Source organism: Sus scrofa, chromosome 7, assembly GCF_054392235.1.
Source record: "Sus scrofa isolate SSC_HxYL_T2T_F1_AM1 chromosome 7, Sscrofa_HxYL_maternal_Yorkshire_Landrace_v2.0, whole genome shotgun sequence".
In the NCBI taxonomy this organism is placed as follows: domain Eukaryota; kingdom Metazoa; phylum Chordata; class Mammalia; order Artiodactyla; family Suidae; genus Sus; species Sus scrofa.
The window spans coordinates 58,322,465-58,335,029 of record NC_139389.1 but is presented as its reverse complement, the minus strand read 5'-3'; the positions used below and the strand labels follow the sequence as shown (position 1 = coordinate 58,335,029).

The 12,565-nt window shown below is 50.5% G+C and overlaps 1 protein-coding gene across 5 annotated transcripts in view; it reads right to left on the bottom strand.

The window, feature by feature from the left end:
- Positions 1 to 12,565, bottom strand: part of CEMIP (cell migration inducing hyaluronidase 1) — a 170,225-nt gene that overhangs the window by 34,683 nt on the left and 122,977 nt on the right. For all 5 annotated transcript variants that reach the window (XM_084968398.1, XM_021098863.2, XM_021098867.2 and 2 more), the window contains 3 exons: positions 12,170 to 12,379; positions 1,587 to 1,792; positions 864 to 933 (listed from right to left, as the gene is read on the bottom strand). In XM_084968398.1, the coding sequence (XP_084824524.1) occupies positions 864 to 933; positions 1,587 to 1,792; positions 12,170 to 12,379 (486 nt within the window). The remainder of the gene's footprint in view (positions 1 to 863; positions 934 to 1,586; positions 1,793 to 12,169; positions 12,380 to 12,565) is intronic.

Below are 12,565 nucleotides of genomic sequence, written 5' to 3'. Positions count from 1 at the left end.
ACCAAAGGGCTGGATGTCAGAGTCACTGTCAGGGTTGAGCTCCTCCTCCTGACATGTCATGAGTGTTTCTTAGCTTTTTCCTTTCCTTCTGCAGGTATGGAAGCTGAGCCCCAGAAGCAGTACCTGACCTGCTCAGGGTCCCCAGGATGGTAAGCAGGACACAGGGGTGGGTAAGAGCAAGGCTGTGTAGACAGAATTCCGTGTTTGTATCCTGCATGTGCCCCCCGGGCACGTTGGCTCTCCCTGCCTTACTTTCTTCATTCGTCAGATGGTAGAAACTAGCACCTACCTTATAGGGTCAACACAAGAATTAAATAATTTGAGCTCAGACCAGGAGTTCCCATTGTGGTGCAGCGGAAATGAAGCTGGCTAGGAATGATGAGGTTGTGGGTTCGATCCCTGGCCTTGCTCAGTGGGTTAAAGATCCAGTGTTGCCATGAGCTGTGGGGTAGGTCACAGAGGTGGCTTGGATCTGGCATTGCTGTGCCTGTGGCTGGCAGCTGTAGCTCCGATTCCATTCCTAGCCTGGGAACCTCCACATGCCTCAAAGGCAGCCCTAAAAAGCAAAAAAAAAAAAAAAAAATTATTTAAGCTCAGACTACTGATATGCCAGGCATCTAATAATGGGTTATTACCCAAAAAGTGCATATTACTCATTAGCTCTGGTCACCGGTATGATGAAGGGACAGCGGCATTGCTTAAAATCAAATCCATCTGACTCCTCAGCTGGCTTTTTCCCTCTTCTTTCTAAGCCTGACTGCATAGATACCTAGACGTGGAGCTAAGAGCATACATATTGGAGGGTTAGCACTGGTGGGCTCTTGTCCCCCAGCCCCACCCAACGAAGGAAGGTTTCTGCTCACCTCGGATCCTGCAGCAGCACAATTTATGAGGTTGTTGTTGGGATTGGCCATCCAGAAGGTGGACACAGCACTGTGGGCAGAGGGCAGAGATTGAATGGCGTCAGACCCAAGGCTACTGGCTCCCACTCTGCGGCTTGGTTGGGGGCACATCAGGCATTCTAATGTTGAAGAGCCCCTTATCAGTGATTTGAGAAGCCCCTGACTGGTTGATCCGAAACCCACTTGTCTCACTCAAGTGCATGCATTTACGCACTTAACATGCTCAGGATTTGAATGGGGCACGGATCTTAAAGGTAGAAGGAGCTTGTGGGTGAGTAAACGTAAGTCAGGAGAACCCAGAAAAGTGGCCGCTACTCAAGGAGAGCCCCTGGACTCCAAGCGCTGACCGCACAGGACGCTCTCTTGTCTCTGCCTCTGCCTCTCTCGTGTCTAGAAACAGACCAGTGCAGCTGGTGCCGCGAGTACACTCTGTGGGGAAAAGCCCGAGGATGACACCCGTGGTCCTCTTGGGACAAGAACGATGCCCATGAGGCACCCTGAGAAGGGCGAGGTAGAAACACACCCCTGCCCTCAGAGCAGCCGAGAGCGGCGGGCAGGGAATGGGCCATAAGGTGTAAGTTGCTCAGAGGCCCAGGAGCGAGCAGTAGGGGGCGGGGCTGGGAAGTGGCGAGAGCGCATGCGCACAGCCCTGCGAGGGGTGAGAGTGGAGAGGGAGGGGCTTACTTGCAGTCCTGCCGGGGCTTGGGGATGTAGCCGGGATAGGAGTCTTGGGTGATCATCTTGCACATCTTGCTGTCGCGGTCGGAGGGGAGGAGGGTCCCAGACTTGACAAGGAGGCCAAGGCAGTGGTCAAAGGTATTGCGTTCTTCTGGCCCATCTTCCGTAAAGAAGCAGTGGCCCAAAGAGTTATAGCCCACAACGTCCTTGACCTGCGGGGGTCAAGACAGGAGGGCACTTCACCCAGAGTCCAGTTGTTCATGTGCTTATTCATCCATTTGGCAAACATAAACAGCCTCAGCCAGACACCAGGCCCCATGAGGGGCACTAGGGGTTTGGAGGTGGACTGGACACAGGTCTTAGGCCTGGGGATGGCAGGTCAGGGGAATGGAGTAGTGACTCTAAAGTCCCTTTCTGGAGTTCCCGCAGTGGCTCAGTGGAGGCGAGTCTGACTAGGAACCACGAGGTCTCAGGTTCGATCCCTGGCCTCTTGCTCAGTGGGTTAAGGATCCAGTGTTGCTGTGAGCTGTGGTGTAGGTTGCAGACGGGGCTTGGATCTGGTGTTGCTGTGGCTCTGGTGTGGGCTGGCTGCAATAGCTGGGATTCTACCCCCAGCGTGGGAACCTCCATATGCCACAGGTGTGGCCCTAAAAATACAAAAAGACAAAATAAATAAATAAGTCAAGTCCCTCCCAGCTGGAGGTGGGGGTGTTTCCCAGGTGGAGTGGGAAAGGGGACACAGTGTTAGAAGTGGGTCTTAGAGGAGACCATGGACTCGGTCACGTGCACCTACGCTGGTGGAGGCACAGGGAGTACACTGCTTACCAGGATTTCATGTAGAGCATTTCACAAAGAGAACCCACCAGAAAGGGCGGTGGGGAGAGTGCCACCTGAGAGGCAGCATCTGAGCTGGGCCAGGTGAGTTTTTTAGTAAGACTGATTCCTTGATGTGCCCTCACCCCTGGGTCCAAGCCAGCTTTGAAGCTCACCATCCACACCAAGCCACATTTGCAACTCCTGAGCCAGAAAACCAAGAACGGTTGTAAACTCCAGCTCTTCAGTGTCTCTCTTGGAATCACAGAGTCAGTGGGCTCAACAGAGAAACCATTCGAAGACATGCAGAGACATGGGGTACAGTTTTAGCCGTGCATCCAGGCAGCACAGGGCTCTTAGACAAGTCTCCCAACCTCTTTCCTGACCAAAAAGTGAAGGACTTGAACTCCAGGATCGCCAAGGTCCTTTCTGGGTCTGAATCGCCATGAACACTTTGATCTGAGAATGCCAAGGTCCTCCAGAGGGCCTCTGGCCCGAGCCCTACTTCCCAGTCTATTGCCTGACTCTGTTCCAAAGCACCCCTGACAAAAGAGCATCCTGCTTCCTCTTAAAAAGCCCAGAGAGGAGATGCTCACTGCCCCCCAAGGTGCCCTGTCTGCAGTGGGGCATGAGGACGGCGAGAAACACCTCCTTATGTGGACTGAGATCTTCCATCCTCATCCCTACCCCTGGATCCTGACTGCCTAGTGATGTCACCCAATCAGGGAAGCTCCTGCTCCCTATGACATCATGCAGTCCACACCTATTAAGTACCCACCTCTGCACCAGGCCCTGGGAAATCCCTACATCCTTCCAAAACAATTCCCCCAACTTCAGCATTGTTACTACTTCAAAAACATTGTAGGATGTTTAGCAGCATCCCTGCCTCTACCTGGTAGACGCCAGCATAGCCATCTCAGCAGTGACAACCAAAAGTGTCTCCAGACATTCATAGCCCAGCATTCCATTGCGGAAGAGAGGTTACAAAATTGCCCCGTTGCCCCTAACTGAGAAAAACTAATCTAGGATAAATACCCCAATCCCTCACCTCCCCAGGTCTTTTATATGACAAAGCTTGCTTACTCCCCAGCTCCCAGGCAGACATGCTCTAGAAGCATCCAGAACTAGGACCCTTTATGTCCTAGCACTAGCCTGGGCTCTTTCCTATACCTTTTAATCTTGCCGAAATCTTAGACAATAATTTTTTCTAGAGATGAGGAAAATGAGGCTCAGAAAGGTTGAGTGATTTGCTCAAGGTCATGCGATCCACTCGTGTAAAGACAAGGCTGGAACCCCAGTTTTCTAACCGTGTCCATTCGCCTATAAGGGGAGAGCACACACACGGCTGCCCTATTCCAAGCAAGCTCTGATCCCTCAAACGAGTATTGCTTCCTTAATCTTTGGAAATAGGCAAGGGTGTGGTTTTGAATGCTATTCAATCCCTCAATAAGCATTTCAGTCAATTCCAAAGTCATGCAATGGACTACTTCCGTTTTGATGAGCTATGAAAGTTTGTTATAAATAGCCTGGAAAGACAAGCATTGGAGGAAAAGGCAAGAAAATACAGGCTGCTCATGCTGGCAGGGACATCCGAGAGCAAGTTCAATGCCTTCACTTTACAAAGGAGGACACTGATGCCCAGAGAAGGGACCTGGAGCCATGCCAGACCTGGCCCCCCTGCCTCCAGCGCTCAGCTCCTCTTAAGTCCTATGCCCTCCTTTGCCTGCTGTCTGGATCACACTTTGGGCGTCCCTCTTTGAAGGCAAGTGGTTAATGAATGAGGGACATTCTTATTCTAACAAATGCTTGAAAAAGAAATTGCCTTTGGAGTTCCCGTCGTGGCGCAGTGGTTAACGAATCCGACTAGGAACCATGAGGTTGCGGGTTCGGTCCCTGCCCTTGCTCAGTGGGTTAACGATCCGGCATTGCTGTGAGCTATGGTGTAGGTTGCAGACGCGGCTCGGATCCCGCGTTGCTGTGGCTCTGGCGTAGGCTGGTGGCTGCAGCTCCGATTAGACCCCTAGCCTGGGAACCTCCATATGCTGCGGGAGCGGCCCAAAGAAATAGCAAAAAGACAAAAAAAAAAAAAAAAAAATTGCCTTCAAGCCCCTTGAGGTGTGCTATGGAGAGAAAAATGCTCACTGTATAAAATAACTACTATTTCCTGGGTGTGAAATGTTGTGCATACATTATCTCATTTGATCCTCATCACAACCACTGTTCTGTTTCTCCTGAGACACTGAGACTTAGAAAGTTGCCCAAGTCACTTCCCTTTTGCAAGGACAGATTGAGACTTGCTTCTCCATCTGTTTGATCCAAAATTTGTGTACTAATCAATTCTCTATAGCACCAAGAAAAAAAATATTTCCCATCTTGTGTTGCATTTCTTTCTTCTCATTAGGAGTGGGGTGAGGTCGGCATAGAGAGTCAAGAGAGAAGCATGATAGAAGAAAGCCCTGGGCCAGGAATAGAAGACACAAGTTCAAGTCTTGGCTCCCCCAGAAACTAGCTGTGTGATTTGCCTGAGTCCTTAGGGTGACTTCTAAAATCTCTTCTGTCTCCAACATTTTAGGATTGTTCTTCCTTAGAACATTTCCCAGAAATAGATATTTAAACTGTGGCATAGCTTGACACATAGATAGATAGATAGATAGATAGATAGATAGATAGATAGATAGATAGATAGATAGAGTCGCTGGATAAACAAATACATGTGGCCCTTCTGGGGGTCACCAGGTCCCCATGCATGCCACACAGAAGCAGTGGTAAGCTCCCTGCCATCCTCCCGCACAAATTCTATTTTTCCTTTGTTCTTCTGGCTATCTTCCCTGGCAATCATGAACTCGATTCCTGAGAGCTGTTTTAAGTCTTCAACTGTTGTTAGGTGGAGTCTAGGCGTGAAGTCGTGAAGGATAAAATTTCTCAGCTCTCAGGAGCTGCTTCAGTTGGGGGGCCATTTAGTTTATTGCCTGAACCAGGATATTGTTTTGCGGCTGTGGCTGTGGCATGTGGGAATTCTCAGGCAGGGATTGAACCCTTGCCATAGCAATGACAACACCGGATCCTTAATTTCCAGGCCACCAGGGAACCACTGGCCTCCCTGAACCAGGACATTTTTGAGCGTGAAAGGCGGTGCCACTGGTAATTAATCTGGGACAACAGGTGTAAAATGGAACCATTCTATGCAAATAAGGGCAAAGGATCACAAAATTGCCCCTGATGACCTCCTCCTCCAAGGTCTGTGCAGCGCAAAAAAGAAATTGCTGTTTAAAACAATCACAAACAGAAATATACTATATACCCCAGTCTGCCTTCTAGGGTGGGTATGATATCATTCCTCTTAGTAACTTTTTTTGGTTGTTGTTTTTTGCTTTTTAGGGCTGAACCTATGGCATATGGAAGTTCCCAGGCTAGGGGTCATATTAGAGCCACAGCTGCCAGCCTACACCACAGCCACAGCAACGCAGGATCCGAGCCACATCTGCCACCCACACCACAGCTCATGGCAGCACCGGATCCTTAACCCACCCCCCAGCAAAAGTCAGGGATCAAATCCATGTCCTCAAGGATACTAGTCAGGTTTGTTACCACTGAGCCACAACAGGAATTTTCTTAGGGAGTAACTTGATGGCAAATACGATCATATTAAAGGAAGACTGTAATTTCTGAGCTTTTGCGTTTTTCTTTTTTTGAGCTGCTAAAGAAAACAGCCTTGGAGTAGGCGGTAATTTGTTTTGCAGAGCGTGTTAATGAGTTTTTGGATATGCAAATAGACACTGGGAAAGGAAAGAGAGAAGCCAATTACTCTGTCTTATAAGGGAGAGCCTGAGTTTCTAAGGCAGCGCATCAGAGGTGGGGAGAAGAGGAGGTGAGACCTCCAGGACCAGGTGGAGGGGAGGGCGGGGCTTAAGAAGAGGGACCCGTTCTCCCTCCGCAGAGATGATGGCTGTGCTTGTCTGTCATCCACCCCTCCTCCTCCTCCTCCTCTCTTACCCCACTCCACCAGTGCAAACCCTGGCCGGTGAAACTTTAGGGGGGGCGGGGGGAAATAAAGTCAGGAGTCTAGGTTCCTCACTGGAGCTCCGGTGGAGAGATGAGAGCAGCTCAGCAATCAAGACGTGAGTGCGGCTAAATTCAAAACTGGCAAAAGGGGAAACCACGGAAAACAGAAGCCTTGCCCACAGTTCCCAGAGCTTTGAGGCTGGGAGAGAGAACACGGAGTTTCCCACCATATAGGTAAAGGAACTCCGGCTGTCTTTTTTTTTTTTTTTTTTTTTTTGGTCTTTTTAGGGCCACTTCTGCAGCATATGGAGGGTCCCAGGCTAGGGGTCAGATGGGAGCTGTAGCCACCAGCCTACACCACAGCCACAGCAACACCGGATCCGAGCCGCATCTGCGACCTACACCACAGCTCACGGCAATGCTGGATCCTTAACCCACTGAGCAAGGTCAGGGATCGAACCTTAATGCTCATGGATGCTAGTCAGATTCATTTCTGCTGAACCACGACGGGAACTCCTCCAGCTGTCTTTAGTAGAACGCCAAGGGAAAGGTGTCTCACTAAAAAGCTAGAGGGCTTGGAGACCGGCTGCAGTCCACGGATGGCGCCCCCTGGAGTTGCATTGGCCATGACCTGTATTGCCAGTGGGGCAATCTGCTGGGGACACCCTGGTTGCTATGGGGGGTGTTTATATACAAAGATAATACATTTTGAGCAGTGATGATGGTGAGCAAGAAGCAAACAACATGTTTACGTCTCGCATTCACTCTGCCCTACAACAGGAAGGGAGAAGAAAAGAAATAGAATCCACATTGGTGTCTTTTTTAATCTTCCTCACGGGAACTAGAATGGATTCGTTGTCTTCCAGGAGGGGCAATGAAGTGACCCCCCTGCGTCCTGCCTCAGAGCTCAGAAGCGCACATTAGAATGTCCAGAGAGCCCACTGTAAACCTGCAGCTGTCCCCTGCAGATACAGTGTGGTAGAACCATCCTTGGAAGGCAGCCTTTGCCCCCACCTGCCAGCATCCCGCAGCTTTGCTACAAATGACTCAGTTTCAAGAAGGACACTATCAACAGTGTCTGTACAATGAAAGGCGTGTCCCAAACGCTGTTGTTCACAACACCAACTCTGTGAGATGCAGAAGTGGTGTGAAAAAAGGGCTCTGGGATCATCGACATTAAGTGCGTTTTGTTCGTTTGCCTGTGGCTTGAGGTGGGATCTCAGTTCCCAGACCAGAGATTGAACGTGGGCTGCAGAGATGGAAGCACTAACCACTAGACCACCTGGGAACTCCTAACAGCAACTGTGGGTTTTTTTTTTTTTTTTTTTTTTGTTTTTTTTTTTTTGTCTTTTCTAGGGCTGCACTCATGACATATGGAGGTTCCCAGGCTAGGGGTCTAATTGGAGTTACTTTTCAGGCACCTACGTACTGTGCATACCTTAGGTGCCCTTTTTTCCAGTAAGCCAGTGACTGCCTGTCTGGGGTCTAGGGCATCTCCAGACTGGGGTGGCCTTAGAGAAAACGCATTCATGATGCTCTTGAGTGGCCTATGCACTCTAAATCAGAGTACAGTCTTGGTCTGTACTGGTTAGGATCTGGAGTCTTGGTCTGCTTTTGGCTTCTTTTCATCCCATCGGCTAAAAACATCTTTCTAAACATAGCCATTGGTAAATCCTTTGAGCCAAAATGAAGGGAGCAAACATAAAATACTGGTGGAGAGAGTCCAGCTCTCAAGGCAGCATTTCTGAATGGGGAACTGTCCACCCCAGCGGAGGAGCCTTTACAGGGTAAGGTGCTAATCCAAAAACCCCAACTCCCGTCGGGGGGGTGGCTCTTGGGGAAGGGTACAGAATGCCCTCCATTATGCTACTGTCTCTCTGGCCCAGAAAGGCCTGTACTTCAACGAGATTCTAAGCTATGGCCGTTTGATTTCTCCTTGAAAGGCCGCCTAGGCCTGCGGGCTCCAGGTTCTAACCACCAGCTGGGCCATCAGGCATGGCTCTGAGTGGAATGTGGTTGGAGCCCCACGTGGCCACCAGGATAAGGGTGCACTGTTGCCTTGGCTAAGCACGGCTCCTGGACAATACCCAGGGAGTTGACGGAGGCTCTCCCCATCTGGTGGCCTGCACCCCTGGGGGCCAGATGGGAGGAAGGCTTTAGTATGCAAGACAGCCAGGTCTTTGGGCTCTAAAAAGATGTCCAAGGCTCTGACTCCAAAAATCTATCTCTGCTGCAACTCACCCATCTGGCTGTTCCAAAGGAGCCACTTCCGGGGCCATTCCTCGCCTGCCCTCCATCCCACCCCGCGGCTCTCTCTCTCCTGCCTGTCTTCATTAACTCAGACTCCAGGCCTGTGCGAACTCTCCCAGCCTCTCCCCAACCTGCATCCCTGCACAGAGGCCCCCTCCCGAGAGCAGCCCTCCAGCCCCACCCGCAGCACTTCTTGCCCCGCTGCTTCCTCTCCGTGAGCCTGTTCTCCACTGAAACCCAAGTTCACTGCTCAGAGGAAGGTTTGCTATTACTAAGATGGCTGGAAATATTTCAGATATTGTTTTTTGGACTGAATGGTCATAAGGAATAATCGTTGTGTTCTGCAGAGCACAAGGGAGGGAAGCGAAGCCCTCACCAGTGAAAGAGCTTGCCCAAGGCCACACAGCAAGAAGATGGGAAAGACATCCCTCTGTCCACAGGGCAAGCGGGTGTGCATGTGTGTGTGTGTGCACACGCACGTGCACATATGTATGTGAGATTCAGAACAGCTTCCACTCAAACCAACTCAGACCTGGACATTCAGCCTTCTAGGAATCTTAATAGTTTTCTCTTGAGGAACATTACACATAGCCAAACTGAAGCTAAAGTTAATGACAAATCATTACCTAGATGCTTAAAGGAGAGCCTCTAAGACTCAGGCCTACTACGTTTCTTCCCCAAATCTGCATGATTCTTTTCACGGCCCATTCTCAGCATCGTCACTAACCTGGATGGGAAGGCCTGGGACGGCCATCATTGTTTTCCCTCAGCAAACCACATGGGCAAACAGAACCACCGACCCCCTGCTCTCGGGGCCCAGGGTGTGCCAGGCCCCTGGCTCGGCACTTCATTTCCTTTGCTCCCCACTTTACAGAAGAGGCGACTGAGGCCTGGGGAGGTAAAATGACCTGCTCCAGGTCACATGGCTAGTAACAGGCAGCCAGATGGAGAAGCCAGAGCCCAAGCTCATCCTGTGTCTTCTCCTGCATCCCTGACCTTCTGAATTTATTCTAAATCTGTCTGATAACGCTGGATCCTTAGCCCATTGAGCTACCAGGGAACTCCCTCAGTGAGGTTTTTCCCTCAGTGGATTTCTTTCTTTCTTTTTTTTTTTTTTTTTTGTCTTTTTTAGGGCCGCACTTGCAACATATGGAGGTTTCCAGGTTAGGGGTTGAATTGGAGCTGCAGCTCCCGTCCTACACCACAGCCACAGAAATGCCGGATCTGAGCCATGTCTGCCACCTACACCACAGCTCACGGCAATGCCAGATCCTAACTCACTGAGCAGGGTCAGGGATCAAACCCGAATCCTCCCAGATACTAGTCAGGTTCGTTACCACTATGCCACAACAGGAACTCCCCCTCAGTGGGTTTTAAATCTGAGTCTTCGTTGTGGCTCAGTGGAAATGAATCTGACTAGTGGTGTGGTGTAGGTCGCAGACACAGCTTGGATCTGGCGTGGCTGTGGCTGTGGTGTAGGCCAGCAGCTGCAGCTCCGATTCGACCCCTAGCCTGGGAACGTCCATGTGCTGAGGGTGTGGCCCTAAAAAGACAAAAAACAAAACAAACCCACAGAGACAGGAGGCAGTCCTTTCTAATATAAGAGCATCGAGACTAGAACTGAAAGTGGCTTCACCAGCCACATGCTGCCAGGCCTCCTCACTTCCCATCATCACATACATGGAGAGAAGGATCGTTATGTTTGGATGAAAGCAGGGGTCACAAACTCAAGTGCCCATGGAGGTAAACAGGGGACACAAGGAGTGGCCTGGCCTGGGGCATTCACTGCAATGTCCTAGGATATGATGGGCATGGGGTAAGTCAGAGGGGACGGGCCCGGCTTGGCGGGATGCTGGGGCTTTGCCCTAGTTCAGTGTTGCCATGCAGGAGTGTGGGCCTGGTGCTGCCAATCCAGTCTACTTTTCAAGAGAAGCCAAGAAACCAGATGTTCATATGAAATCTCGACTGTTTTTGGCCACACCCTTAGCATGTGGAAGCTGCTGCCCAAGGACCAAACCTGTGACAGAGCAGTGACTCAAACCACAGCAGTGACAACGCCGGATCCTTAACCCACTGTGCCACCAGGAAACTCCACCTCTACATTTTTAAAGGATGAAAAGAAACTCAAATGTTTCTTTAAACACCTAAGCCGGAGTTCCCATCATGGCGCAGCAGAAACGAATCCGATTAGGAACCATGAGGTTGCGGGTTCGATCCCTGGCCTTGCTCAGCGGGTTAAGGATCTGGTGTTGCCATGAGCTGTGCTATAGGTTGCAGATGTGGCTCAGATCTGGCTTTGCTGTGGCTGTGGTGTAGGCTGGCAGCTGTAGCTCCAATTAGACCCATAGCCTGGGAACCTCCACATGCCGTGGGTGCAGCCTTAAAAGGATGAAAGACAAAAGACAAAAGACAAAAAACAAAACCCAAAACAACAACAACAAAAAACACCAAAGCCAAACAAAACACATCTGGTCCCTGGGTTCAGCTTGCTGGGTGCTGTTCTGAGAGATCCGGTTTAAAAGTTGATAGAGGATATGAGTTTAGTTCACTTAAAGAAAGCTCCATTTCATGTAAAATTATCAGTTTAGTGTGAAAATTATCAAATGTTTCTCTAAACATGGCATCAGCTGAACAAAGCACAGGCTGAGTTCAGCTTGCAGGGTGCCAGTTTGAGACATTCGGCTTTAGAAGTTTATAGAGAATATACGTAAATTGAGTTCATTTAAAGAAGGGTCAATTTAGTGCAAAAATATTTGTGCAAATCAAAAACAGGAGTTCCCATTGTGGCTCAGCAGGTTACGAACCCGACTAGTATCCATGAATATGCGGGTTCGATCCCTGGCCTCTCTCAGTGGGTTAAGGATCCGGCGCTGCCATGAGCTGTGGTGTAGGTCACAGATGCAGCTTGGATCTGGTGTTGCTGTGGCTGTGGCTCTGGCCAGCAGCCGTAGCTCCTAATCAACCCCTAGCCTGGGAATTTCCACATGCCGCAGGTGCAGCCCTGGAAAAAACAAAAACAAAAACCAAGCCCCGCCCCCAACACACATGTATACATGCATAAACCAATATACTACTTAAGGCATTTCTCCCAGCAGTGCTTACTCTGAAGGCACGTGGTTTAAGAAAAGGCCTACCGCTACCACGGCCTTAATGTAACAGATCTGTCATGCCACATAGCCATGGAATGATCCCCAGGGAAACTGAACTGCACCAAGCAATAGACTCCCAGGGACCCCCACAAACCCATTGCTCACCCATCTCTGGTGCTCTTTGGCAAAGATACACTCCTATTTTCTCCTTCCTCTTTGGTCAGTGACCTGCTCTCTGTTGTAATCCTTCTAAAATCTGAGCTAAGGATGGTTCAGCCCCCAGTGGCTGTGGCCCAGGTCACGGGATGCAAACATCTTGCCATTGCTAACAGTCCCTGGGCCCAGCAGGGGGCAGACTGGCATGCAGGGAGAGGGTGAGAGGGTGGTGGTGGGGGGGCTCTAGATCCCTTGTTTGCCAGGGAAGGCAGTGCTTACCAACAAGCCATTGGAGCCGTGGACGGTGACGCAGCGAGAGAAGGTGTGGTGGATGGAGAGGCCCTTGATGTATGTGGGCGGGTCGTAGCCTCCCCTTTCATCCACATCGCCCACCAGGTGGAAGTGAATCGGGTACTGACCCACCAGCTGTTGGCCCATGTGCTTCAGCTCCACGCCCTCCATGTGTGCGGCCTTGAACCCCAGTGCAAACTGGGAGAGGAGATCCATGAGTCAGAAGGCATCCATGAGTCCCCAATCCCCCTCGCTGGTGCCCACATTCTGACAGTGCACATAGGTTGTCCCCAAATTGCTCCATCCATCCCTGCCTCGGGTGCTCCGTAAACCAAAGGTCTTCTCTGCAAATGGGTTAAGATGCCTGGCTCCTCCTACCTCAAG